Here is a 26,752-nt window from a genome sequence, read left to right as displayed (position 1 = left end):
GTTTACACAGTACACAAAATTCACGGTTCGGTCCGTACCTCAGTTTTTAAGTCACGGTTTGGTTCAGTTTCAGGACAAACACAAACATAAAATTGCTTGTTGTTAATTAACGCCGTTTATTAATAATATAAAAATTTGTAATCAACATTTGAACAGTTTACTTCTTTTTATTATTATTTAAAATAGAATGCCTGCTTGTTTAAATAATATTTCAAATAATATTTTATAAATATTTTTACAAAAACAAAATAGAATACATTTTATTAATACACTTTTATTATATTGATCAGATTGAGTAATCAATTAAATTGGTACAAATTAAATTAAATAAATAATATTGAATTAATGGAAACATTGTATTAAATTAAATAGTTTACATTTGTTAGACCCAATTTGGGTAATACAGTGTTTTATATTTAATATTTAATTTTCTACTTAACCGTCCAACTTATTTCATCTCCACTTCCTGATTAGCGGCTAACGCTAGCGCTAGGAATTCTTTAGCTTTTAATGCGTGCGAAAACGAATTATTATTGTAATGATTATTTCCAGTATGGAGCGAGGAGCCACAGTGACACTGTGCTAACTCTAGTTTCTTTTTTATGTATTGTTGTGTATGTTTGTAAGTTTATTAATAATTTTAAAAAACACTGCGTTCCTGAGGGAAATCAGATATATAAAAAGGATTAGCATGCCGCTTACAATTTTTGTGGACGTCCACGTTAGTAATGGTGGATTTGGAGCCGAGCGGATTCACTTCTGTGATGTTCACCAGGTGTTTGCTTGCCCAGAACTTTAGGTCACTGATGGTGCACTCGTTCACGTCCTGTATCTCTTGTTCACAGGGTTCTGTCTCTTCATTATCCACTCTGTAAGATACGAGAGCAAGAGAGCAAAAGCACGTCGATCAGAGTTAATAATAATGCAGTTTCTGAAACAATAAGCCATGCATACGTCTCGTGATGATCCGATTGATGAAGGTAGGAGGGCGATAAACAGATCATCGCAAAAAGACAAACCAGATGAATCCTTTCGATTCAGCATTGATTCTTTATTATATATCACTCCTTCATATTCTATCTTAAAATGAGTGAGTGATGAGTGACGTGGTTGTCATGTGACCCCACCTGTATGAGGAGATGTACTTTGTGGGTAAGTGTGTCTTCACTCTCTGTGTCCACGTGCACAGGATTTTGGAGTGACTTGGAACTTTACAGGAAACACTCAGATATTCTGGGGGATCTGCAAAACACAGAGCGAGCAACACCATCCACGATGACATCAAAGCAGGCAGATTTCTCGATAAATTCTTGCCAACAGAGAACAGGCTGAACAGTTTAACCCTCTAGTTAAGTGATTTTGCATGTTGGACAGTCCCACCCTTCCTAACAGGAAGCTGGAGTGCTGTGTCGTGTAGTGATTTCCTGTGACAGGAAGTGTTTTGAGTTCGTCTCTGGAGGCCTCGGCTCACAGCGTGAGCTGGACATTGCCGAAGTGCTTCCTTTTTTACAAATACATTTCCTGATTATAAAAATTAAGGCCTCCAATAAAGCCTGATGTAAAGAATTAAAAAACAGCTTTACAACTGTATAAACGGCTAAAACACACACATGCAAACTGAAAATGTTAAAGAATTTGCTTCAAATAATTGAGAAATTATAAATATTGCTTTAAATTCTCCATCAATTATTGTCCACTTTATAATAAAAAAAGAAAATTGACAGTAGTGTCTTTTCCCCTTACTCCATTTTACTACATATTAGATCAATTGTTAAGGTGATGGACTGCTGACCAGAAGGTAATGAGTTCAAATATCAACAATTATTTCGGCACCGATTTATGGGACTATCGGCAAAAATCCATACTGATAGTTTTTCCGGGCTTTGTTAAACAGTACGAGAGCAGCCTCTAGAGGCAAATCATTGACACCACGCCCTGTTTATTTGAATTCTCATTTTATTCATTCTCGATGTTTTTATTTATATGGAGGGTTACTTGGTTTCAGTTTGACTTTATTTATAATTAATATATTCATATATTTATTTATATATATATTTTTGTAATGAATTCAGTACTATTTTACATAGAATGTATGTTTTTTTTTTTATCCAGTGTCCATCTTCAAAACCATTGGTTGATTAATCGGGTATCGGCTATCTGAATCAAATGTGGTCAGTGTTCACTTACAGCCCAGGTGCAGTATGATGCTCTGCAGTAGATCTCTTCTTCTCTCCTCATAGCAGCTGTAGTTCCCCTCCATGCTGCGTGTGGTGTTGGTGAGAATCAGCAAGACGTCCGAGGGGTGATTCTGCCTCGTCCGCACTAAGCTCCCGTTGTGTGTCCATACCACTGCAGACCTGCCAAAACTCACAATCAGTCCCTCAATCACTTCACTTATCCTAGCCCATAGTAGCCAAATTAGCACAACCCCTGTTTTCACAGCAGTATTCCCATGGATATTGACCGAGAATATCGATTTGGTCCAAGTGGTGGCTTTCTGAGGCCAATTTCAGAGTCTGGAGGGAGTCAGTGTGAAAGGATTCAGTGTGATTAGGCTGAGCAGCTTGGCCTGTGTGTTTAGCTAGCAGGGTGTGAAGCATGAAGTTATCAGTGTTTACTGGAAGACTGGTGAGGCTGTGACACGTAGTGGTTGATAGACGAGAACGTACCCTTGGTGAGAGCCTCTGCAGGTCAGCCTCACGGTGGAGCCCAGAGACGCAAAATGCACGTCAGGAACTACACAAAAAGATACAGTAGATACACTGTTACATATTGTAGATACAACAGGGAAATATGAGCTTATTAAAATCAACATTTAAAGAATATAACGTATTAATCTTCTACGGGTTCGATCCGATTTGATTGCTCGTCTCTGAAGAGTATGAAGTGTGTAACGGCACCTCTTTGGCCTAAACGAGCAAATCGACAATGATCCGTTCAGACCGTAACTCTGCTCGGAGACTGTTTATGTTACCCTCCTTTACTCCCCCTTCAGCCCACAGGATTTATATCAGGGATGAAATAACAGGCATTTAGTGCCAAGTGCTGGACAAAGAGGCAAATACGCACATATGCTCTCAGAGGAGTGGCTGTGCTCCAACATGCCGGGTCTAACTGTACTCCAGAAACGGTCGTGCTCAATGTCTGCTTTCAGAGAATATTGGCAGAAGAATATCATTTAAAGGCCCACCGCATTTCTCACATTTCTCCTTATTGGGCCAGCAGGAATACTGCCATTTACATTTACACACACACAAACACACACAGCTTGAACTCTATGTATGAGCTTCAAACTTGCTCTCGGTTTGGATTCTTAAAACAGATGTGTATTGTTTGTGCAAAAAACGACGTAACTGTGCCTCACTGGGTCTTGGGGACGATTACATTTTTTCTTAAAATATTATTTTTTCATCTTTGGCTGATATCAGTTCTTTGAGTTTGATCCAAAGCTAGACACATGGTAACTCTCTGGCAGAACATCACGTGAAGGTTTATTTAGAGGAGCTCCAGGTGCTTAAGGTAAGCAAAAGCATAAAAGTGTAAACAGCATTTTTTTTTTCCTTCTAAAAGCAAAACCGTTTTCTTACCTTCATTGCTCAAGATCTCAGAGTTGACGTGAACGCAGGATAGAGTGAGGATCCCAAGCACGATTAGACCACGGGGACATAAAACTAAGCCGGGCATCTGGAGAAGGGAAAAACAAATACAAACACAAATGTAGTTGATAAGACTTGTTAAAGTACACGAGTCTTCGCTTAACAGCTGGCATTCGAATACCACGTTCCGTATTGGGCTTTAGAAGGTCTACCTGCCTGGCAGCTATCAAGAAGACAGGCATGATAATTGCGCACAGGAGGCCTCTGGGACAACGCAAACATGACATCCGTACCAGATGTGTGTACATATCCTGTCCTTTCTCTTTAAAAGCATCACGAAGAATAAACATGACTCGGTTTTATATTTGACAATGGAAGCAAAGCATCTCGCGGTTACACGGTCAAGAGCGGCAACACACTGGACAGACCTTTCAGACGTTTCTCTGGAGCGTATTTAACACCTCTGCTAAAGAAACTCTGAAAAGGTTCAGGTCATTCAAAAGAGTTTTAACGCTGTACCATTGGTGTATCTTCACACAACTTCATTCTGTAGCGCGTGTGTTTATTGCTTTGTGTTTCTAAAGTAAACCAAATAAAAAAATGAGTCTCTGGGCAATTCTTTGTGAGGAAACAACCACTGCATAAAATGGAAAAAAGCCAAGGCTTATCACTCCCTCAGGCTAAAAGTCATGCTTATTTATACGCAGTGAAGTGAGGACATGAGCCACGACACTCTCAAGTGTATTAGTAATAGTGAAAGTAGCAGTAGTGGTATTACAGTATTAGTACAGTACAGTAATAGTATTAGTCAGAATAACCCTATTATTAGTAGTAATAATGACAGCAGTAGTATTGGAGGTAATAATAGCAGTATTCATACTAGTAATAGTGCTAGTGGTAGTAGAAAAAGGGGAGTAAGCAGAAGTAAAAGTAATACTACAGTAGTAGAAGTAATAAGAGAAGTAAATGTTCATAGAAATTGCAGTTCCAGTGATAGTAGTGAAAGCAGAAATAATGGCAATATTACCAGTGTTGCAAACAGTAGACATACTAGTGCTAGTAAAAGGAATAACACTTGGGCTGTCGAAATCTGCGCTTTAAAAACACGTTCACGCAAATTCATTTAAACGCGACTCATTTTATTACCACGCGATTAATGCAGCGCGCATTTCTGTTTGAAAGCGGCGAAATCAAAACCCAACGCAACACATGCGTTTATTCACGACGTCCTTTCTTTACTCAGATAAAAACCTTCACCAAAAAAATACTCTAATCATTAAAATTTGTTTTACTGATGGTCCAAGTCTCAAATCGAGTCCCAAAATCCGCCATGATGACACATCCGGCAATTAAAACCGTCCGTGTGGAAACATAGCAAAAGTCGTGTATGGGTTCACGAATAATAAACAAACATTTGCATAAAGCATCCATATTTGTCAATGCCCATGTTGAGTAGTATAATAAATAATTTATATGTATTAATTTAAGGCACATATAGAACAGATAATGTGCGATTAATCGTGATTAAATATTTTAATCGATTGGGAACCCTAAGTAATAATAATCGTAGTAGTAGTAGTAGTAAAAGTGATAGCAGCAGTAGTAATAGTAAAACTACAGTATTACTATTTTTATAAACAGTATATAATAACACTACAATAATACTAATAATAATAATAAGAGAACTAATACTACTATTCATAGAAATGACAGTTTTAGTGGTAGTAGAAACAGCAATAGTAACAGTAATACTAATAGTATTAACCACTACTATTACCAACAGTAGTAACAGTGCTAATACTAGATGTACTAGTGCTAGTGGCAACAATTAAAGTAATACTAATAAAAGTAGTATTAAAATAATAATAACACTAATAATAAAAGTAAAGCAGCAGTAATAACAGTAATAACTATTAGTAGTGCTAATAATAATAAGTAGATGTACTAGTACTAGTGGCAGCAATTATAGAAATACTAATAAAAGTAGTATTAATAATAGTACTTATACTAGTACTAATTAAAGTAATAGTAGAAATAGTAGTAGAGAGAAGAGGAGACGTTTGCAATAGTATTTTAATAGTAAACTCACAGGACCAGGCGACTACATAAATTGACTGAAATGATGAAATAATAATAAATAAAGATTCTGCACTGTAAAAGAACCATCTGTTATTCCAACATGGTGTAGGTATCCAAACAGATGGAAGTGGGTGAAAAAAAAAACTCGACTTTCCACCACTCATCACCTCTCACACAATCGAGACTCAATCATCTACAAACATGTCGGTACGTTCATTTGTTACAAGCCATTTACGCAGCTACATTAAAGGAGACATGTCATTAGTCCGGGTTAACTCGGCCCCTGTGGCTTATCTGCTGTATAAAATTGTCTTATCACTAAACACCAGATAAGACTTACATCTGTGCTTTTTGTTCAGCTTTTAAAGCTTACCTCAGCACAAATTAAAGATCCCTGAATATACCCACCGCTTCCCTTTCCCAATGCCTGTGAATGAAATGCCTGTCTCGACCTGAAAATCCTGTCATGTGATTTGTTTGCACATGGTTCCTTAAATACTTTGAGTGACTTAACATGACCCCAGGCTATATGCTTCTGGCACACAAATGAACCTGACTGGGCTCTGTTGTGAAGAACTGTAATGACCAGAGGAAGTGAAACTCTGCTGTCCATGATTTTAACATTAAAAGAGAAAATAAGCAGCAGTTAAACCATTAAGCTTCAAGGATATGCAACCAAGTAAACTCATAAAACACCACATAGAAACTGTAACACCAATTATAGTAGTTGTACATTACAGCACAATGAAACTGGAAGGGAAGGTGGTAGTTTAGTGGTAAGGCATTGGATATTGTATCTGAAGGTTGTGAGTAAAATCTCAGCCACACCAAGCTGCCGCTCCTGGGCCCCTGTGCAAGGCCCAATCTGCTCAGTTATATAAATCTCTAGCTGTAAATGTATTAAAGCTAAATGTAAATGAAATTTATACCTAGATATCCTAGAGATGTAGGGGGTCACAACACAGGATCAGCCATGATACAGCGCCCCCTGGAGCACAAAGGGTTAAGCTCCTTGCTCAAGGACCCAAGAGTGTCAGCTTGCCGATACCAGGGCTTGAACCCCTGACCTTCCGATCAGTAACCAGGAACACCTTAACTATTGAGCTACCATTGAAAGCCGCAGTAGGTGTGGAAGTAATAATAATAATAATAATAATATCAGTAGAAGTCAGAAGTAGAAGTCTTGGAGGGACTAATCTTAGTGGCAGAAACATTAGCAGAAGTAGCTTTGGAAACATTTATTTCATGCTGCTACACATTCCAATTTCACTTGATATATAACTTAATAGGTATATTTATTTATTTTTATTTTACTTGAATCTTTACTTTAACTTTACAGTGACAACAATTTGCCTCAGAGATCAAGAAAATACTCGGATTCCGATTATTCTGATTCTGGAATTAATAATAGCAATGACGGAAGTATTTAGAAAAAGTCATTTTTCGTGTACGAGTAGTAGCCGTAGCGATAGCAGTAGCTACTGTAGAAGTTACTGTAGTAAAGAATTGGCAGAAAATAGTAGCAGTTGTAGCGTTAGCAGCTGCAGCAGTAAGATTAATGGAGATACGTCATTGGTTCAGCTTGTCCTAATGGCTTATCTGTTGTATAAGACCAGCTTAAAACTCCATGATATTACATGTTAAAGTATCTGATTATAGTAAGAAAAAACATAAGCAGCAGTTAAATGATTAGATCTGAAGACATGCAACCAAGTACACTCATAATCTCTGTACATCACTATATTTATAGTGCAACAAATGAATAATAATAATAACAATAATAGGAGTGTGCGGTGTGTTACAGGATGTACTCAAAATGTATAAACGGTGTGAAGTTCAACAGTGGAAACTGTGACGTCCATTCCCTCCCATTCTGATAGCAGCGCAGCGGAATCATCCAGAAACAGATCCGTCCTCAGCAGCGTGAGAAGGACAAACTGTGCGCGGTGTTCCTGATTAAAATGGCGTGTAAATCAGCTTTAGCCTGTACAAACAAGTTCGCTGCATATCACGACTGTCTTTATTCACTTATTTACTTTCTAGATGTGTTTGTTTATCGGATGGGCTGTGCCAGATCTTTACGTACAGTGCTTTCTTTTCCATTCGTAATGCTGCGTTGACAAGATTAGCTCACGCCATGAACCAGGCCGGATTTTATAGCCATCGAAACTTCAATCTCACTCATAAATTATAAGGACATTAAAATGGAAGTGTATCTCCAATCTTTGGTCCAACAGCTCTAATAAGATACTCATAAGGAAGCTCTTTGTTTTGTTCTAACAGACCAGTAAGCAAATTACCACAGAGCAGCATTCTGCAGATACAAAGAAGAAAAATAAGAAGAAGAAGGAAGAAGAAGAGGAAGCAACAGTAGTGGCAGTAGTTATAGTAGGAGGAGGAGAAGGAGAAGGAGAAGGAGGAGGAGGAAGATTATTCTCTGTTCTAGTATGTAGGCTTTGCAACTTCCCATTGATATCTGAGTCACTAGCAGTCTACAAACTACATCTGAATACCTACTGCTTTGCTTTGCTTAATATTACATCACAGTATTCAGACTGGTGCTGTTAGTCAGAGTGTAATGAACCAGTATCAGGGTGTATTTATTAATAGAGACTGCAAAGCTCTTCTGTAAGTCGCTCTCAGTAAGACACACCCCAATGCCATTAATGTGAATGTAAATGTTGTAGTATGGAGGTGGTGGTAATAGTAATTGTGTAGTAGAGAAAGAAGTAGGTGTAAAAAGGAAGAATGATGGTGGTGATTGCAGTAATGATGTTTGAAGGAGTATTGTAGGGAAATGAAGATCAGCGGTTAAAGTGCTGGACTTCTTATTGAAAGATTATGAGTTCAAATCCAAGCACCACCAGGCTGCCACTGCTGGGCCCTTAACCCTCAACTGCTATACAGGGTGAATAGAATAGCCTTTATTTGTCACATAAACATTACAGCACAGTGAAATTTGTTCTTCGCATATCCCAGTTTTGCTTGGAAGCTGAGGTCAGAGCGCAGGGTCAGCCATGATACGGCGCCCCTGGAGCACAGAGGGTTAAGGGCTCAGGAGTGGCAGCTTGGCAATACCGGGGCTTGAACCCTCGACCTTCTGATCAGTAATCCAGTGCCTTAACCACTGTAAGCTACCACTCCCCTTGGGTAATGCAGGGAAACATTTTTGGAACTAGAAGTCGGACCCTGGGGTGTAGGCAATAGTTTGCGAGCTGGTTTAGAGCTCCTGCCATTAGTGTTTTCCAGTTACGTCGTCATGATTAAGTCCCGTCTGCTTATTTCCAAGAAACGGCAGTTAGTGTTCAAACGGCCCACACACCAGAGAATAGTGTGGTTCGATCTGCCATCATGAGGAGCCCTTACCACTCCGACATGCATCATCGATGTATCTTCTACTAAAATGTCAATGACGTCGAAAGTCCCTTTGCACAGCACTCGCACTATCACCATTCTTATCAAACGCTCATTGTGCACCGCTCCACTGCGCCATTATAACTAATGGCAAGGTGTTCAAAGCAAAGTCACACTGCTTCCAAACAATTGCCATTGCCCGCAGGGTTCCCTGCGCCACCCTGTATAAATAATTGTAGTTGAATAGATCATTGTAAGTCGTTCTGGACAACGGTTTCTGCCTAATGCCATAAATCTAAATGTAGAAGGAGAAGTACAAGTAGTAATGGTGGTGGTAGTAGTAGTGATAGTGGTCATAACATTAATAGTGGTGTTAGCAGCAGTGGTAAAAATAGCCGCTTTGTGAATTTTGGATTGTAGTAGATCCAAGGAATCCAGGAACACTGACCGCAGAGTGGGAGAATGCATCCAGGATGGGATGCCGGTTCATTGCATCGGATTGCACCACGTACATTAACATACACTTTCATAACTAGGGGCAATTTAGAGTACCCGATCCGAAACCGAAGAACCTGCTGAAAACCCATGGAGAATGTGTGAAACTCCACAGTCAGTAACCTGAGCTCAGGATGGAGCAAGAAACTCTTGAGTCACCGAATCTTATTATTACAGTGAAATCGATAGACTTGAAGCATTAACCACAGGCATGACTCTTTATTCAAACCAGCTCAATCAGAGCAGCTGCCTGAAGATCCTGTGAACTCACAAGTTCTCGTACAGTGCATTCGAGATTTATAAGAGGCTCTTTACTATTATATCTGTTGCTATTTACATTGTGGTCTTATGCATTGTCAAGGTCAAATGTCCACCTCACCCTCCTTAAACATGGGATGTGGATGCATCCTGGAACAAAACGTTGACACAAACATGGAAGATTGTTAATGCATTACATCTGGTAACTACAACAGATGTGGCATTAACGGAAAAAACAACAAAGTGCTTGTTATATCTCATATCCTGCACTGATATTCTCAGTCGCATTACTGTTCTGCTTTCTTTACATATCGCACTTACACATGACTCACCGCACGTCCTTTTTTAACCACAAGGTTTACCATACAGATCAGTCGATCTCGTCCTCTGGCCATCTTTATCCAAATTCCAGGTTCGGATTTTTTTGTTAAACGCACGTCACAGAGCACGCAGGAAGTTAATCACATAATTGTATCATGCAGAATTGTATAAAGCACCTGTCTGGAAGCATTTGCACTAGTTTCGCTTTTCCGCTCATTTATTTCATTTTTTCCACCTTTAATCCACCACCTGGCCGAACGTCAAGAAGCGAACGAGCAAAGCGCTGCCAACCATCTTGTTTTGACCAGACGTGTCAGGAAGTATCGCGGTAAATATTGCTGAGAAAAGTTAACTGAGAAAACTGAAGAAAAAAAAAAAAAAAAAAAAAAGCTGCACAAGACTCTGGAGGAAGGTTTAATGGTGAAAGACATGTCCAGGCAATTAGGGAAGATTTGAACCACATTTTGAAAGGGTTTAGAAAAATCTTTAAACAAAGGGACCTCTGTGACACATAAAACACTAATAGTCTTATTAGTATAAAGCTTATTTTTTAGGTTCTTTTGTCTTGAACGGATGCGATCTTTTGCACTTAACATCCCATCAGCCCCTGTACTGCTTTGTATGTTGTCGATATTCCAAAAGCACAATAATCATTATAATCATTTTTTGCACAAAATCTTTTATCTCTATATAGTTATACTTTATGCTTTTATACATTTTTACACTCTATTTACATGCATTTCACTACATGTATGAATGCGTATGTGACAAAATTAGAGTTGGTTTAATACCATTTAACAACCACCAGAATGTCTCTTTCCATGGAGCTTTTATTTATCTGGTACGCACATTTTGTCGAATCCTGCAATGCACAAAAACTGGCCTGGACTAATAAAATATTCAGTGCAACTCGAAAACCAAACTCCCAAATCTAAATCCGGGACCTAAAAATAAGAATGGTGGCGATTTGTCAGGACTTTCATCATGTAAAATCCGACGGCGCTTTCAGAAACGTTTGCAGGAGGAGGAAAGCTTTGCTTAGAGCAGCACAACTGGAGCTTTCCAAACCGCAAGCTGAAGCTATAATCCATCACTGATTTCAGCAAAATTACTGCAAAGCACAGCTCCACCATCAAAGCAGCACTTTCTTTCACTTCTGGTTAAACCATTGCCTCAGAACGCAATCATCCCGAACACAGAATCTTATCGGCTCTGATATTACACTGCGTCTGTGATTTACTCATAAGCGAGTCCAGACTGAGGAAGGAAGCCAAGCCTGTCAATATCAGTTCAGTGCACAGACACTGGCTCTTTGGTCCGTGCTGACATTTGAACCAGGTCCAGTTTCTTCATTCTCAAGAACATGACAAATTTAGCAGGAAGGTGTTACCACCCTCACAAACCAGACAAACAGTCCAATGTACCAGCTATCGGCCACAACACAGCAGCAAGAGCTTTGCTAATGCTTCAAGGAATCAGAAACCTGGTTTAACTACACATGTACGTGTGCATATTCATATTTTCGTCTGTTTAGTCTTTAGGTATCATTGCAATGCTGATTTCATCTCCTGCTCAGGATGAAAAGCCACTCTGGATATCTAGCATACACCCAATCCGCAACAGAGCTGTACCCTAATGTAACATCTAATTTACTCCATTAGGAGTCCATTAAATTAGGCTTTGAATGAGCCAATAACAATAGAGCGCGCAAAAGAAATGATCTAGTAACATGCGTTTCCTCTTCACCTAGCTGGCATTCCCGCAAGAACTGTAATAGCCTGTTGTCGGCGTTAGCTTGCCAAACAGATAAATCCGTAAATGTCTTCACTCGTAAAAAACATGAGCGTGGGTTTGAATTGATGGAAGAGAAACAAAGTGCTGTTTATCAGAGCTATTTTACGTTACAAGAATTTAATAATTATCGCGGCTGATGTTTACCATGCAGAACGTGCACGTGTTGTTTTTTTATAACTCAATTAAGCTTCGTTACAGCGAATAACCCGATCTTTTTTTTTTAACATCTAAACACTCAGATCCAGAGATGACACTGTGGTCGAGCAAGCCTATATCGTAGACGTGTAATCTGCGTTCACTCAAAATGTCTTTAAAAAATAAATTCCAGAAAACAACAAAAAATTTGGGAAATAAAAATAATAATTATTACAATTTATTTCATTTTTAGTCTTAAGCTTCTGCACATATGTTTGGCAAAAAGACATTTGACACACACGGTGAAAATTCTTCGAGTAAATAAGTAAGTGCATACCTGCAAATATGTCAGCAAATAAGTACACAAGTAAACGTTTATGCAGGTAAAAACGTACATAAGTAACTAAGGAAGAGGGAGTAAGTACACAAGGAAGCAAGCTATGTATAAACGTATGTACATTAGCAAGTAAATACATGCGTAAGTAACTAAATATAAGTAATGCAATAAATAAATGAGCAAGGAAGTACATACTTCCAGTCTATATTTCTAAAAAGGTTGTTGTGCAAAAAGTAAACAAAACAGAATGCAAGTGATTTGTAAATCTTATAAGCCCATATTATATTCACAAGAGAACACTGACAACATATCAAATGTTTAATCTGAAGAAATAAAAAAAAAATAAAAAATCGATGGCTGCAACAAAACGTCAAAAAGGCAACAAAAGTCTGGAAAGGTAATTGTTACTATAAAGAAACAGCTGGAGGAATATTTGCAACTAAATAGGTTATTTGGCAACATGTCAGTATCAGAGATTGAGCAATCCCTTCGGGCCCTCAGGTGTCACTGCATTTAAAACAGTGATGATTCTGTAATGGAAATCAGTGCATGGGCTCAGAAACACCCCCAGAAATCACTATAAATATAGTTCACCCTGCCATCCAAAATGCAAGTTAAATCTCCATCATACAAAGAAAAAGCTACAGTACAGACCAAAAGTTTGGACACACCTTCTCATTCAAAGAGTTTTCTTTATTTTCATGACTATGAAAATTGTAGATTCACACTGAAGGCATCAAAACTATGAATTAACACATGTGGAATTATATATGGAATTATATACATAACAAAAAAGTGTGAAACAACTGAAAAATGTCATATTGTAGGTTCTTCAAAGTAGCCACCTTTTGCTTTGATTACTGCTTTGCACACTCTTGGCATTCTCTTGATGAGCTTCAAGAGGTAGTCACCTGAAATGGTCTTCCAACAGTCTTGAAGGAGTTCCCCGAGAGATGCTTGGCACTTGTTGGCCCTTTTGCCTTCACTCTGCGGTCCAGCTCACCCCTAAACCATCTCGATTGGGTTCAGGTCCGGTGACTGTGGAGGCCAGGTCATCTGGTGCAGCACCCCATCACTTTCCTTCTTGGTCAAATAGCCCTTGATGCCTTCAGTGTGACTCTACAATTTTCATAGTCATGAACATAAAGAAAACTCTTTGCATGAGAAGGTGTGTCCAAACTTTTGGTCTGTACTGTATATGTGAACATGATCCATAACTGCCACCATCTTCTCTGGGACAAAACTGATTTAAAATTAACTGAAGCAAAATGGAAAACTGTTCTATGATCCGACGAATCGAAATTTTGAATTCTTTTTGGAAACCATGGATGCTCCGCCCAGCAGAAAGATATATAGAGGTTTTTAAGCAACACATGCTTCTATGGAGATTACATCTTTTTCAGTAAGACAATGCCTGACCTTTCATCAGGTAAAAAACAACATTTGGTGCATAATGAAATGAAAAATACAACAAAGATGACCCAGGATTGTTCAGCAACTAGAATCTTGTATCAGACCCAAATTTGACAACATTACTATTCCAAATCTCAAGCAACTGGTCTCCTTAGCTTCAAATGGTAAACATAGCCCTGCCATTTCGGGCTTAATTTTTCATGTCCGTTGCAACCAGGCCTCCTCACCTCACCCCGCATCAGTACCCGACTTTACTAACACCCTTATAAGCTGAATGGGCAGAAATCTCCACAATCACACTCCAAAAGCTAGTGGAAACTTTTCCCAGAAGAGTGGAGGTAATTATAACAAAAATATAGATTTGATGTTAAAAAAGCACATACCAATCTCAAGGTTAAGTCTCCACAAACTTTGGTCCACATACTGTATGCACATAAGTGGCTAAGTACATAAGTATGCAAGTTACGTATATAATAAAAGTAATGATATCAATTTGCCTAAAGGTGTCTTAAACCTTGTAAGCTGTGAGAGATTTGATCAAGTTGTTGGTAATCTGTGTGCCATACTGTAGCAAAAAAAAAGAAAAACAGAAGTTTAAGAATTACATCGAAAATATTTTCCCAGACGAACATATTTTTATGTTTTGCAATAAAGACATCTTAGAAAGACGATGCAAACGTTTGGGCCCTGTAATCAAAATGTCAGAGACCTTTCCGGTGAATGCTAAGCTCATTACCGCCATGTGACCCAGCTGGAGAAGGCAAATACGGCTCTGTTAATCCTTCGAGAAAAACAAGGCAGAAGGCGTTTTATTAAGTTCCTCCTTCCCTCAATCCTCTAACATTTAGCTCATGGTGAGGGACGATACAGCGGTGGGAGGACGCACTGAAAGCGATATATGTCCTTGGGGCAGCAGCATGTATGCACAAACACATTGAGGTGCTGAAAGGTGCTTGTGTCCTGGCGAGGAAGGCTGACAAATTGATGACACCCATCAGGCACTGCTGCAGGACAAGGTCACTGGAACAGCTATGAAATGCACTCGGGCCTGTCTGGGCTCACGGCTGAGTATTTCTGCTGCGGTGACATTTAGGTTCTTGTTTTGTTTCGAATATTCCAGATTGTTATCTCCACCACATGACTAACAGGCCTGTAGCTGTAATGAAAATAAACTGCAGGGATGTCCACAGGGCTTCGCAATAATGCAATAAGACAACCGGCCAAGAAACAAGTAGGCACCAATTAAGCAAATTACTCCTGAGCTTATAAAAAAAAAAAGAAAATTCATGTATAAAAATAACTACAAATCCTGCATGGTTTACACTAGGATACTGGCAATATGAAGCAAAATCATCAATACCCTGATTGACTATGAATGGAAAAACAAGAACTCTTTATACTACACATATATTTACATATGCATTTAGAGTGGTCTTTTTTTTTTTTTTTTAAACAGATTTCCAAAAATGTGGCAATTCATTTTGTAAATATTAATAAAAAAATCATTAACATATTTTTGCACCATTATTGCTTTCCTGCCAAATGTTATACGCATACATAAATACATATATACAGTGTGTATACAGTACACACACACACACACACACACACACACACACACACACACATCCATCATACATCAAATTTAAAATGACTATATTTACCTTAAAGTAGTAATAAATAGTAGTAAATTTTCTCAGCTTAAACATTTGATATATATTCTATGTTCAATTGTGAATAAAATATGAGTTTATGAGATTTGCAAATTATTGCATTCTGTTTTTATTTACATTTACCACAGTGTCCACTTTTAAACATTTTAAGAATTGGGTTTGAGTGTGTGTGTGTGTGTGTGTGTGTGTGTGTGTGTGTGTGTGTGTGTGTGTGTGTGTGTGTGTGTGTGTATTGTTCATCCCTACTTCAAGCATTTTTAGATGATGAATGAATTGTCAAACATTCGAATGATTTATAGTTAGATGCATGAAAGATGATGTGGAACATCTAAGAGACAAGTTCCTGTTTTTACCCACAATACAGCTGTAATAAACAGTCATTACTCTCCCCCCCCCCCCTCTCTCTCTCTCTCTCTCTCTCTCTCTCTCTCTCTCTCTCACATATACACAACAGTGTAGCTTTTCATTTAATATGAAAAATGGCGAAATAATAACGCATAACCGAGAACACTTTCCATTATGTAAGCAGTCCTAACAAAACTCTTTACAACATTAACAATTAAAAGAACCTTCAAGTATTTGGTGCTTCTGCCATAAAAGTGTAAGCTACAGGAACATAATGCATTAGAATGAGTGCATATACGTGTAACCTATAGTTTTTGTTATACTCAGAACATTGAGTTCTACAAATATAAAACACACACACACACACACACACACACACACACACACACACACACACACACACACACCTACTGACCGGTCGGACTGAAGAATCCAACAGGACCATGGTAGAATAATAATGATCGATTGAATGGGGTTATAAGGCCAGATTCTTCAACAATTAAACCGAATGCTTCTTAAAAGTTATAGAACTTCTGCACTGTCATTATTTTACATGGTAACAGAAAAACACAACTTTATATCGCATATTTCAACCAGATGTTCTGTAGGATCCGTCTCTTCATGCCAAAATGAAAGGAGAATTTATGAGCGTAACAGCCGGACGAGTGTGAAGCGAGATTTGGTCGCGATCAGGTTTTAGAACTGGAGAAGTTTGCCATGCGTTCTGACTCATCACCCAGCCCACATGTTCGACAGCCAGTTTCCAGAAATATAGACCTCAGTGTCATCAAAAAAGTAAAAAAAAAAAAAAACATCCCACCACTAAACTTGACTTAGCCACTTAGCAGCTGGGAGCATAGCTGCTTTCGACACAGCACCAGATTTCTTACTACACGTTCACACCATTCGTGTGAACTCGGAGGTTTTATCCAGAACCTCCAAAACCACGAAAACAATGCTGGTCTTGGGACGGCCCTCGCCTTGAACACAGGCCTTACGCTTTATTGTCAAGTGAACGGCTAAAGATCACAAACAGCAGCCTATAAATACCAAGCATTACAATGCAAGGAAGAAAAGAAAGAGCAAGAGAGAGTGTGTGCAGTTGGAGACCCGAGGGGGAAAGAGGCCGCCTAAGAGTCGGACAAACAGCTTGGAAAAGGCTGAGGAATGCACGAACCATGCCAGATTTCTGAGACTCCATTAAAAATCCAGACTCTGCATGAGCATTGAGCGCTTGCAAATGTTTAATAGTCCATCGCCTGACAGCCACGGCACCGAGCTTTCTCTCTGTGTGCCACGACAAAAAGAGGCTTTGGCATGTACTGTTTACTGACATAAGTTCGGCATGGCCAACGCCTACTGCTATAAAAAGCATTGTTAGCATTTGACGCCTGCTATCTGCTGTTTGTTTAAGCAGAGATGTAAAGGTAAGGCTCAGCTCGAAATAGCCGGGAGGGTCAAGGTGACTTGTAGAGAAGTGCAGCAAAAATGCCCTCCAGGAACGAACCTATGAATAGCGCAGATTTCTTTCGACAACTGACAAGATACGTAAATAACAGCCACTTTCTTTTAATTGATGCCTTCGGTCTCTTAAGGAAGACGTGTTCATCCATGCCACGCTGCAGTCCCTTATTAGCACCCTTTGCACGCCAGGCAAGTCTAAGCGTAGTTCCCTGTAATGACTCACAGAGGAACACTCAACACAATCCTTTTTTTTTTTACAGGGGAAAATGTGTGTTGGGGGGGAGGGTTCAAAATAGATGCCATCCCTAATTTGTCACATTCCAAAAGAAAAAAAAAAAAAAAAAAAACAGTGGGGGAAAAAAGGTGCTGTCACATTTAAGGAACTCACCAAAGACAAGACAAAATGGCATACGCATATGCATATAATGCATGCGTTTGAATCAATATCGACGCAATTTCCCTGAATTATTACCCCGCAAAAGGTCATCAGAGAAAGGTAATGACATGATCAGTGCACTAATGATGCATTGATCAAAGCGGGTTTATCCTGTGTTCACCCTGCTTAATGAGGCACGCAAATGGGAAAGCGGTGCGCCTGAAATTCGCCGCTTTACACAGCGGGACACTATGTACCTACGTGCCTCTATTCAGTCTACCAATCCCCGTGGTTGGAGGAAAAGCGTTTTACACGAGAGGCACGCAATTATACGCAAATCACCTATTAACTACTGAGAGTTTATATACCTCCCTTCCCAAATGTGTTTACTGTGCAGGATATCCATCATACACGCTTCCAAACCACTTCTTATCTCCGGATTTGCTCTTCTACACACATTTCTCACACCGTTCGAACTAAGACTCGTTAAAGATTAAAGGCAGGTTGCAGCCGGACAAAGGGAACGTAACTGGCTGTGAGTGGAAACTCGATCTCTCGCGTGAACCAGAACAGTTCGGCTTCTTCAAACTGGATTATCCTTACCTGGAAACTAATTGGAATATTTAAAGAGATTAACGAATCCTTGCACTTCGCAGTAACCCAACCTGGCTAAAAGCCACTCCTATGAGCCATGTTGGTTTGTTATGGAGTGTTGAATCCGTTGTGTAACGCTGACCTGCGCTGCTGGAGTGTGACGCATCGATGCCGGATATTTTAGCCTGTTTAAGTGAGACGCTTCCCCCGATCCGATTCCTTTTTAGGTTTTGGGAAGAAACAAAAATGCCTGTCGCTTCACAGATCAAAGAGAAGCAGCGACAATGTGAATTGAACTGCGTGAACGCTGGAAATTAATTCTTTTAAGCTCATTAACAAAGAAAAAATATTTTACTTCATCTCTTCCTTATGCACTTGTATGAACTGAATGCTGGTTTTTTCAAAATCCCCTGCAGTGCAAGAGGATCTCCAGAGAACCGTTACGCTTCTTCACAGAGAGAACTTCTTGAACATAAAAAAAAAAAAAAAAAAAAAAAAGAAAAAAAGAGGGATAAGTAATTGTTGAAGATGTTTAGATAGGCAAAGGTTGCTAAACAGTTCAGGACAGGGAGCCACAGCAAGCATTCTCTCCTTGTAACTCAAGCAAAGACCACCCAGCTGTGTGGATGCGGATGCGGCTTATACAGCTGACTGATTTGCAGTCCTGGTTGAAATTGCATGTCGTTCAGGTTTTTCAAAAAGTTATATTTTCGAAGCATAATACGTAAATATGGCTATGAGATGTTTTTCTGTTAATGTTTTTAAGGTGTGTGCATTAGCCACAAACACCCAGTGGATTGAAGCAAGCCTAGAATTAAAGTGTGCAAGGTTTGGCAAGAGTCGGTCGTTACCGAAGAAAATGCTCGAGTTTTGGGAAAAAAGATTTACGCAGAAATTATGTGGCGAACTTGCCTTAGGAAACAAACCGAGAGCCAACAATGGAGGCCGAGTGGAACACAGCTGAAGAGTTTTTGTCCTCTGAAATTACAATTTTGCATACAGTGTGCATAAATAATCCCATGTGTATCTTGTCGAGGCTGGATTTCAGCTCGGGAAAAAAAAAACAGATTTTAAAATCATACGCCGAGGCTAGCTTGTGGAATGCAACACAGCTGTGTATAACTTAGGCGAAACAGGCTGCAAGCGCACGGCCGATAAGACCTCGGAAAAAAAACCACAAGGTTTGCTGAATGTACACATCACACACAACGTACCTCACAGTTCGCTGGAGCTACACCTCGACCGCCAGGCGAGGAAATGCAGAATTAAATTTAGCTCATGCTGCAACATGGCCAAGCAAATAAACACATGTACAAATGGTAGGCCAGTTGAAGTGCCACAATCAAAGCCTCTGTGCGCTACGCTCGTCCCGACGGTGAAGCCGTCCAGCTGAAAACATCTGCATCTGTCCTTGCGTCATCTCGCCGTTGACTCGTATCTTTACGCGCTGCGACAGATCGAGACGAAAGGTTGCTCTCAAGGGCTCGCAAAAATTTCCCAATTCTGTACTTGGACAGTAAATTTTGTATAATTGCTCAGCAGACTGGTGAGACTGCCAGTGTTTCAGAGTTCGGATATAAATCAGGTTGGTCATCTTGCGGGACTCTGCGCACTAGCCATCGGACCCTTAAATCCGTTGCTTATGAAATTATCTGTTCGATCTGGTATTCCCTTTAGGCACTGGCCAGGTCAAGATGGCTACCATTTGCCAGATCTTCTATAAGTTTTGGATGCTTTCCCAGTACAACTGAAGCCTCAGCCAGCTGTGCACAAAGGTAGAATGCGCAGATATTCTACTAATCGCACTGCTAAACTAAACTCTAGAACGTATCAACACAACGGGATGAGTGATATACAATATTTTATACTGTCACAATGTCTAACGGTATTTACTCTCGAATATAATATATAGCATTACCTTTTTAAATATTATTATAAAATACAAATAAAAAAATCCACTATCCAGCTGTTTGCGAAAAACATACTTGGAAATTTTTTTTCCCCAAGTCAAACATTGCTAAAATTGCAGTTCTCCATCGCTGCAAAATTTTTTACGTCTGCGGTACAACCGAGAGAGACTCGCGCCAATAACAGAAAGCTGATTGGCTGTCGCGTGTTGGTCCCATTTGTAGTCGTAATACAGCCAATTGTATATGGAAAACTACAACACCACGGGAACTAACAACAACAAAAAACCTAGAGCAGCGAATTTAAAGACTTTTTAGGGCCTAGACTTTTAAAAGACCCCGGAGAAATCCCTGTGCTTTTAGCAGAGCAGCTTCCAGTCGGCCGTAAAACCTGTGCTGCTTTAAACACCTTTATAATATATAGCATTACCTTTTTAAATATTGTTCTAAAATACAAATAAAAAAAATCCACCATTCAGCTGTTTGCGATTGCCGCTGCCAACAAGCAGTTCCAGACTACACAAGTGTCAATAATAATAACAACAACAATTATAATATAATACCATTAATAAAACCTGCCCATGTCTGAAACTCTTATAAATCTGTCTTTGGAAGTTTAAAACAATTAATTGTGTTTCTTTAGGGGGGTAAATGCTAAGCCCAGAAAAAAAAAGTCTAGTTCCAGACTGATTGATTTCTTCATTCAGTGGTTGCAGACTTGGGCAGCGAACTTGATTACAAACTTGCGATTTCAAAGTTGCATCTGGAAGTCTGCAAAACCTTCCATGGAAATGAGAAAATCAAGCAGCCATGATTTACGTCAAGCACAAAAGGATACGGTGCTGTGAGTCACAGTTGCACCAAACTTGGAAACTCTCACTGACCCACATGGCCTTTGATAATCACCTCTCACCTACCAAAGACTAGTGGAAGTGCTCGCTTTGTCCGAATAAACGTCTCACTCATGCACGAGGTCGGAGACAGAGCTCAACAGCTTGGCATTTAACATGGCGCCATAGAACTGCTGAGTGTAATTACAAGGGCAATGCTCGCTCCAACATGCTACCACATCATGGACAGCACTGAAGTCCACAACACAAACATGCCTTTCGCACAAACTAGGGACGTAAATCAGAGTCAGATGGCGCCAAGCCCGCGAGCAACGAGCACATCTGTGGAGCTTTCGAGACAGTCGTTTACTTTTGTAAAGCAAGTGGCATAAGAAACATGGGTTCGATTTCAGCTCAGAGCTACGTGACTCATGAAGCGAAAATGCACTTGAATAGTTTCAAGAAGAGGTCACAAACTGCTGCAACATCGTCTTGTCACGGCGACAAAAACCTCTGGTTGTAAAACCCCCGTGTTTGCAGTGTACGTTCGAGTTCCAAAACCATGATCCATTCAACAGGCGGACGAGTTCTCTCTGTCGAAGCTTTGCAGGTGTGTGGCGTTCCCCGGCATACGATTCCCAAACAGTGGAGTGCTCTCTCCAAAAGAATAAAGTATACTGGCCCCCATGAGTCATAGCTGCTGGGAAGCGAATGAGTATTTTATTACGGCTGTTCCAACATGCATGGCTCATGTGCAGCTTCAGCCCCAGACACGTCTAGAGCAGGCTGGCATCCAGCCACCAGCACTGCACAGCTCCATACCCTGCTATGTTTCGGCGTTACCACCGATACCAGGCCCGGGATTATTCTTAGGCTGTGCAATCCACACTTTGGTGTATTCTGTCCCTTAAGGGATTAACGGTTGCCCGTGGCTCCTTTTGTGGCTGTAGCTGGAAAGAGAGATCTGTTGCAGATAAAAAAGGCTTTGACTTGATCAAAGGAGATGCCAATGAGGCCTTGGAGAAGGCCGAAAATATAAGACCGCCTACCCTTACAAACGGATCTCGAGGGAAAAACAAAAGGGTGTGTGTATTTAATGGATGCTAGTCTGGTTTGCCCAGACTTGGCTGAAGGAGCACCTGAACAAAACCATGTCAGATATGTGGCACAGTGAGGAGAAACTGCACATGGCCAGATCTCTTTGTGGAATGAGTTTATTATAATTAAAATTATGGCTCATAAGGACAGGAAAACGGACACAATAGTCATAAAATGCCTCATTTCAGGTTTCTGCAGGTGTCACAAAGTCAAATTTAAGACCATTAAGAATTTAATTTAACACCTGTATCGCAACACCAAAAACACACAAATAGGTCGTTAGCAACTGGCCTTAACCAAACCCCAAATTATTTTTTTTTCCCCCAAGCCAAACATCGCTAAAATTGCAGTTCTCCATCGCTGCAAAAATTTTTACGTCTGCGGTACAACCGAGAGAGACTCGCGCCAAAAACAGAAATCTGATTGGCTGTCGCGTGTTGGTCTCATTTGTAGTCGTAATACAGCCAATTGTATATAGAAAACTACAACACCACGGAAACGAACAACAACAAAAAAACCTAGAACAGCGAATTTAAAGACTTTTTAGGGCCTGGACTTTTAAAGACCCCGGAGAAACCCTGTGCTTTTAGCAGAGCAGCTTCCAGTCGGCCGTAAAACCTGTGCTGCTTTAAACACCTTTGAAAATCCTAGAACAACAAACTGAACCGAGATAACACAATTACACCCCCACAATGGGCAAAATGGGGAATTTAGACACTCGAAACAAGGAAAGGCGTCTTGCCAGTGAACGGTGAGGCCAAGTTATTCATACGCCACTTCGCCGCTAACCACAGTGTACTCCGTCAATCCTCGCAAAACCACATAAGTGTGTTTCGTTTATTCTTTTATATATTGTGGGCAGAGAAGAACCAAAAAAAAATTGCACATTCTTCAAGCTAATTTAAACACATTGAAATATTGATTTACAGTTTTTTCGTCCTGAATTCCAAATGTTACCTGAGGCGTATCTACAAAAAAAACAAAAAAAACAAAAACAAAGGAGGAATTTGATTTTAATTAAAATATGTCAACCAGGACCACGAAATTAAAAGATGCAGAAACACCAACTATATTTAAGGCACTTGCTGGTTGCTAATTACAGAGAGGAAATACTGGCAAGAACGCAATTTCCTTTACATGGATAATGTATTGGCGGCACGTTATGTTGCGTGTATAATTTAATTCTGTTATAGAAAACATTTGATATGATATATGACTGACCTCATATTGCTTTTTCTTCTGAAATATGGTATTATAGTATTACAGAATTCAGAGGTCATTCCTCCCAGATGACAGTAACCATATCCAACATTTTAAATGCTGAAATTATACTTTATTAAGGCAAAGTTAGAAAAAATGGATTAAAATCAGGCATGTGTGCATCATATAACGATTCGCCAGAGCTCTTGTTTCCGTGCAGTTGTCGGCGGGTCTCTAATGATGCTGATAACGTTACAACAACTCACTCTTTCCGTGCAGTTTGGCAACATTGTGTCCTGATATCTCGCCAGACCAGTGGACATCTTAATTACTATTTAGCTTCTGGGAAGCCGTTTAGTCGGTGACACTTCATAAACAAAAGTCGTCTGTTCTGCTGTTTTAGTGCGCCGAAAAAAAAAATACAAATAATTCTACATCCTGCTCATCAAAAAAAAACAGCCATCGAAAAAAAAAAAACATTTTGGAAGAAGAAGTTGACCGGCGAAGACATACGGATTTTATAAGCAGTTTATAAGGGGGTGCGGGGGAGGGGGTGATTGGGGGAATTGGTCTTGAGGAATAGGAAAAAAAAAAACAAGCTGAAATTGTACCCGATTTGCGTAACAGTACTGTGGCAGTGGTTTAAAATCCCGTCCTGGGCCTCATGCAGTTATAATCTTGGAGGTGCTCGGAGCACGGCATGGTTCTGACTTGGCAGCAGAAATCGTTTTTTTTTGTTGTTTTTTTTCTGCTTAAACAAAGCCCGACAGAGAAAAGCACAAACGAGTTTAATTTAAAACTGATTACAGCCATTCCAAAAAAACATGCTGAAATATGAGCCAGAAACGCTCAATGTATAGTATAAGAAAAAAAACTAGGATTAGCAAACTGATGATTGTGTTTTGAAAAAGTGGACCATTTCACTACGACATATAAGAACAGAACTTTACTCTTATATATATATATATATATGAATGCGCAGGTATGTTTTCCATATTCAAGGTTTTCACAAGCCAGAAAACCTCATGTTTGCATTCCTTCCTGTGCTATGGACCGTGAGCCTTCCACTTTAGAGCAGAGGAATGCACATCTGGATACACCTTCCCTGTGTGTAGAATTTCTAGCTACTCTTTGACAATGCAGTGCAGAAATGAAACAAAAGCCTCGCAAACCGAGCGCTCAAACAAACTGAAACAAAAGCTTTCGGGGTTCTCTGTGAAGCAAAGCCTCTTGAGCACAAGCGCTCGAAGCCCCAAGCTCTTTAGGAGATTACAGGATTTAGACGTCCTGTTCGCGCCGAAGGCTGAAAGGTTCAAAACAATCACCCTGTGTGTAAATCCAACACTGAGAGGTGCAGTGACTGTAGTGTGGCTGCTGGGACTTTATGCTGGTTAAAGCAGAAAAAATAGTGCAGGGGAGATGTAAACAAAACTGGAGATGAGGGCATTGCTCTGATTTCAGTCCACAAGCAGACCACACAACAACAGATTTTTTTTTTTTTTTTTTTATAGGAATAGGATGGAATGCAATGAAACTAACTGTAGTGGAGTTGAGTAGAGTGGAATGTAAAAGAATGGTATGGAACTGTAGAATAAAATAGAATGGAAAGAGAAAGAAATGGAAAATATTGCATATAAAAATGAAATGGGATGTAATAAAATAAAGATGGAATGGAAAAACGTGCCATGGAATGGATGGGAAGGAAAAATAATGCATGGATTGGAAAAGAATGAGTGGAAGGCCATGAAACTGAAAAGAGGAATGCAATGGAACGGGATGCAGATACGATATGACGGAACTCAAAAGTGGAATAAGATACGACAGAAAGTCGACTCGAATGGTGCAAAGTGGAATATAATAAAATCTCCTAGTTTACGGTCAGAAAGTGTTTCATCACCTTTTTTTTTTTTTTTTTTTTTTTTTTTATAGTTATTGGTTCTAGGTTTCCAGAAAGTCTTGGCAAAGCCATTTAGATCTATTTTCTCACATAGCAATACGAAATATTTCTTTTCACAAACGAGCCCATTTCTTGCTTGGCTGTGACGTGAATAAACTCCTGAGCCAAGGTCGAGACAGAAGAGGAGGAGGGTCATAGATAGTAAAAGTATTCTCAGAACCTAAAAAGTGGTTGATGTTGAACATGTTTGTGCTTATCTAGTAAACTGCATGGAAAACAACAACAACAACAACAACAACAACAACAAATGAGTAAATAAATAAAATAAAAAGATCACACCCAAGCATTTTCCTGTTTATCAGCAGAACTTCAACTCCAGACCCAGTAATTATTCAAGTGGTTTCAAAGATAATCTTTGGACTAATTATATATATATATATATATATATATATATATATATATATATATATATATATATATATATATATATATATAATAGGGAAGGAATTTGCAGATAACTGTTTTTGTTTATTATTATTATTATTATTATTATTATTATTATTATTATTATTAATTATACTATTAATACAGTACATGCAGGTCTGTAGGTCTGTAGGTTTTGCTTTGTAGATCAAAGAACTATAGACTTGTAAACAAACAAACAAAAACAAACAAACAATCTCCCTCGGATGAGGTCTCATGCACGTCCCTGTAGGTGAGATCTGGCCATAATAAAGTGAAAGTGGAAAAACACTGTATCACATTTCATGTTTCTCGGCGTGGGATTTGATCATTGTAACGGATTATAATGCAACAGTGTAACCATGAGTACTGCTTTATTCCACTTTATTCTACTTTATTTACACTCACACATCAGGGTTATGGCTGGTTTTTTAAGCTTGGTCTCCAGCCGCTCCTCAAATGAACCTCTATTCACTCATTAATTGATAAAAGTGTATATAAGAAGATCAAACTCATGAATGATGATTAAAGAGCTGGAAGTTCTGCAGGAGTTGTAGAAAGGCAGAGCGTCTGTTCGGTCGGGAGCCAAAACTTTTCCTTCTCCCGTTTCACCTCCGCTCAGCTCTCATTCCGCTTCCAGCCCGTTTTCCAACCCAATCCTGAGCACAAACCCCGGAATAAAAACTTACCTTAGAAGTCTTGGAGTGTCAGACAGGCATTTTGACGCGGTTCCTCTCCATGGTTGGATCTGCGTTCAGTTTTTTAGGCTTCTAAGCAGCTCTTCCAGGCGCTACAGGCTGAGACTTTTCCCTCGTTAGGTTCTATTGGAGGATGGGATGGCTCTTTCCTCCACCCGTACCTAGGACTTGGACAGCCGCACCTTGGACCAGGATTGGCTCCGGGTTTTCCAATCCTGCCGTCAGGAGGCGGTTCTAACCAATCCGTGCTCCACAGGACCAATATTATCCAATCATAGCCAATATGGCGGAATATGGGTTTGGAAACAAGACTGTCCCATTTCCTGTGGCAGATACAGTATGGAGGGCAATTAAAGGGCCAAGAGTTTTACTCATTAATGCTAATTATGGCTACTAATTAGTTGTATAGCTTCAGTATATAAGCAG

At 39.6% G+C, this 26,752-nt stretch overlaps 1 protein-coding gene across 2 annotated transcripts in view; it reads right to left on the bottom strand.

Moving 5' to 3' along the window:
- The window catches only part of il11ra (interleukin 11 receptor subunit alpha), a 36,277-nt gene extending 9,795 nt beyond the window's left edge, over window positions 1-26,482 (bottom strand). For both annotated transcript variants that reach the window (XR_014537779.1, XM_083567992.1), the window contains exons 1-6: window positions 26,318-26,482; window positions 3,588-3,684; window positions 2,670-2,736; window positions 2,188-2,357; window positions 1,128-1,242; window positions 703-869 (exon numbers count right to left, since the gene is read on the bottom strand). Coding sequence is in view for 1 of the 2 variants with exons in the window: in XM_083567992.1 (XP_083424118.1) it covers window positions 703-869; window positions 1,128-1,242; window positions 2,188-2,357; window positions 2,670-2,736; window positions 3,588-3,684 (616 nt within the window). In the remaining variant the exon portion in view is untranslated. The remainder of the gene's footprint in view (window positions 1-702; window positions 870-1,127; window positions 1,243-2,187; window positions 2,358-2,669; window positions 2,737-3,587; window positions 3,685-26,317) is intronic.
- Window positions 26,483-26,752: the final 270 nt, after the last annotated feature.

The sequence above is a fragment of the Silurus aristotelis genome (genome assembly GCF_946808225.1).
Source record: "Silurus aristotelis genome assembly, chromosome: 18".
Lineage (NCBI taxonomy): Eukaryota > Metazoa > Chordata > Actinopteri > Siluriformes > Siluridae > Silurus > Silurus aristotelis.
Note: the sequence above shows the minus strand (reverse complement) of the source record. Positions and strands in the feature narration are given on the sequence as shown.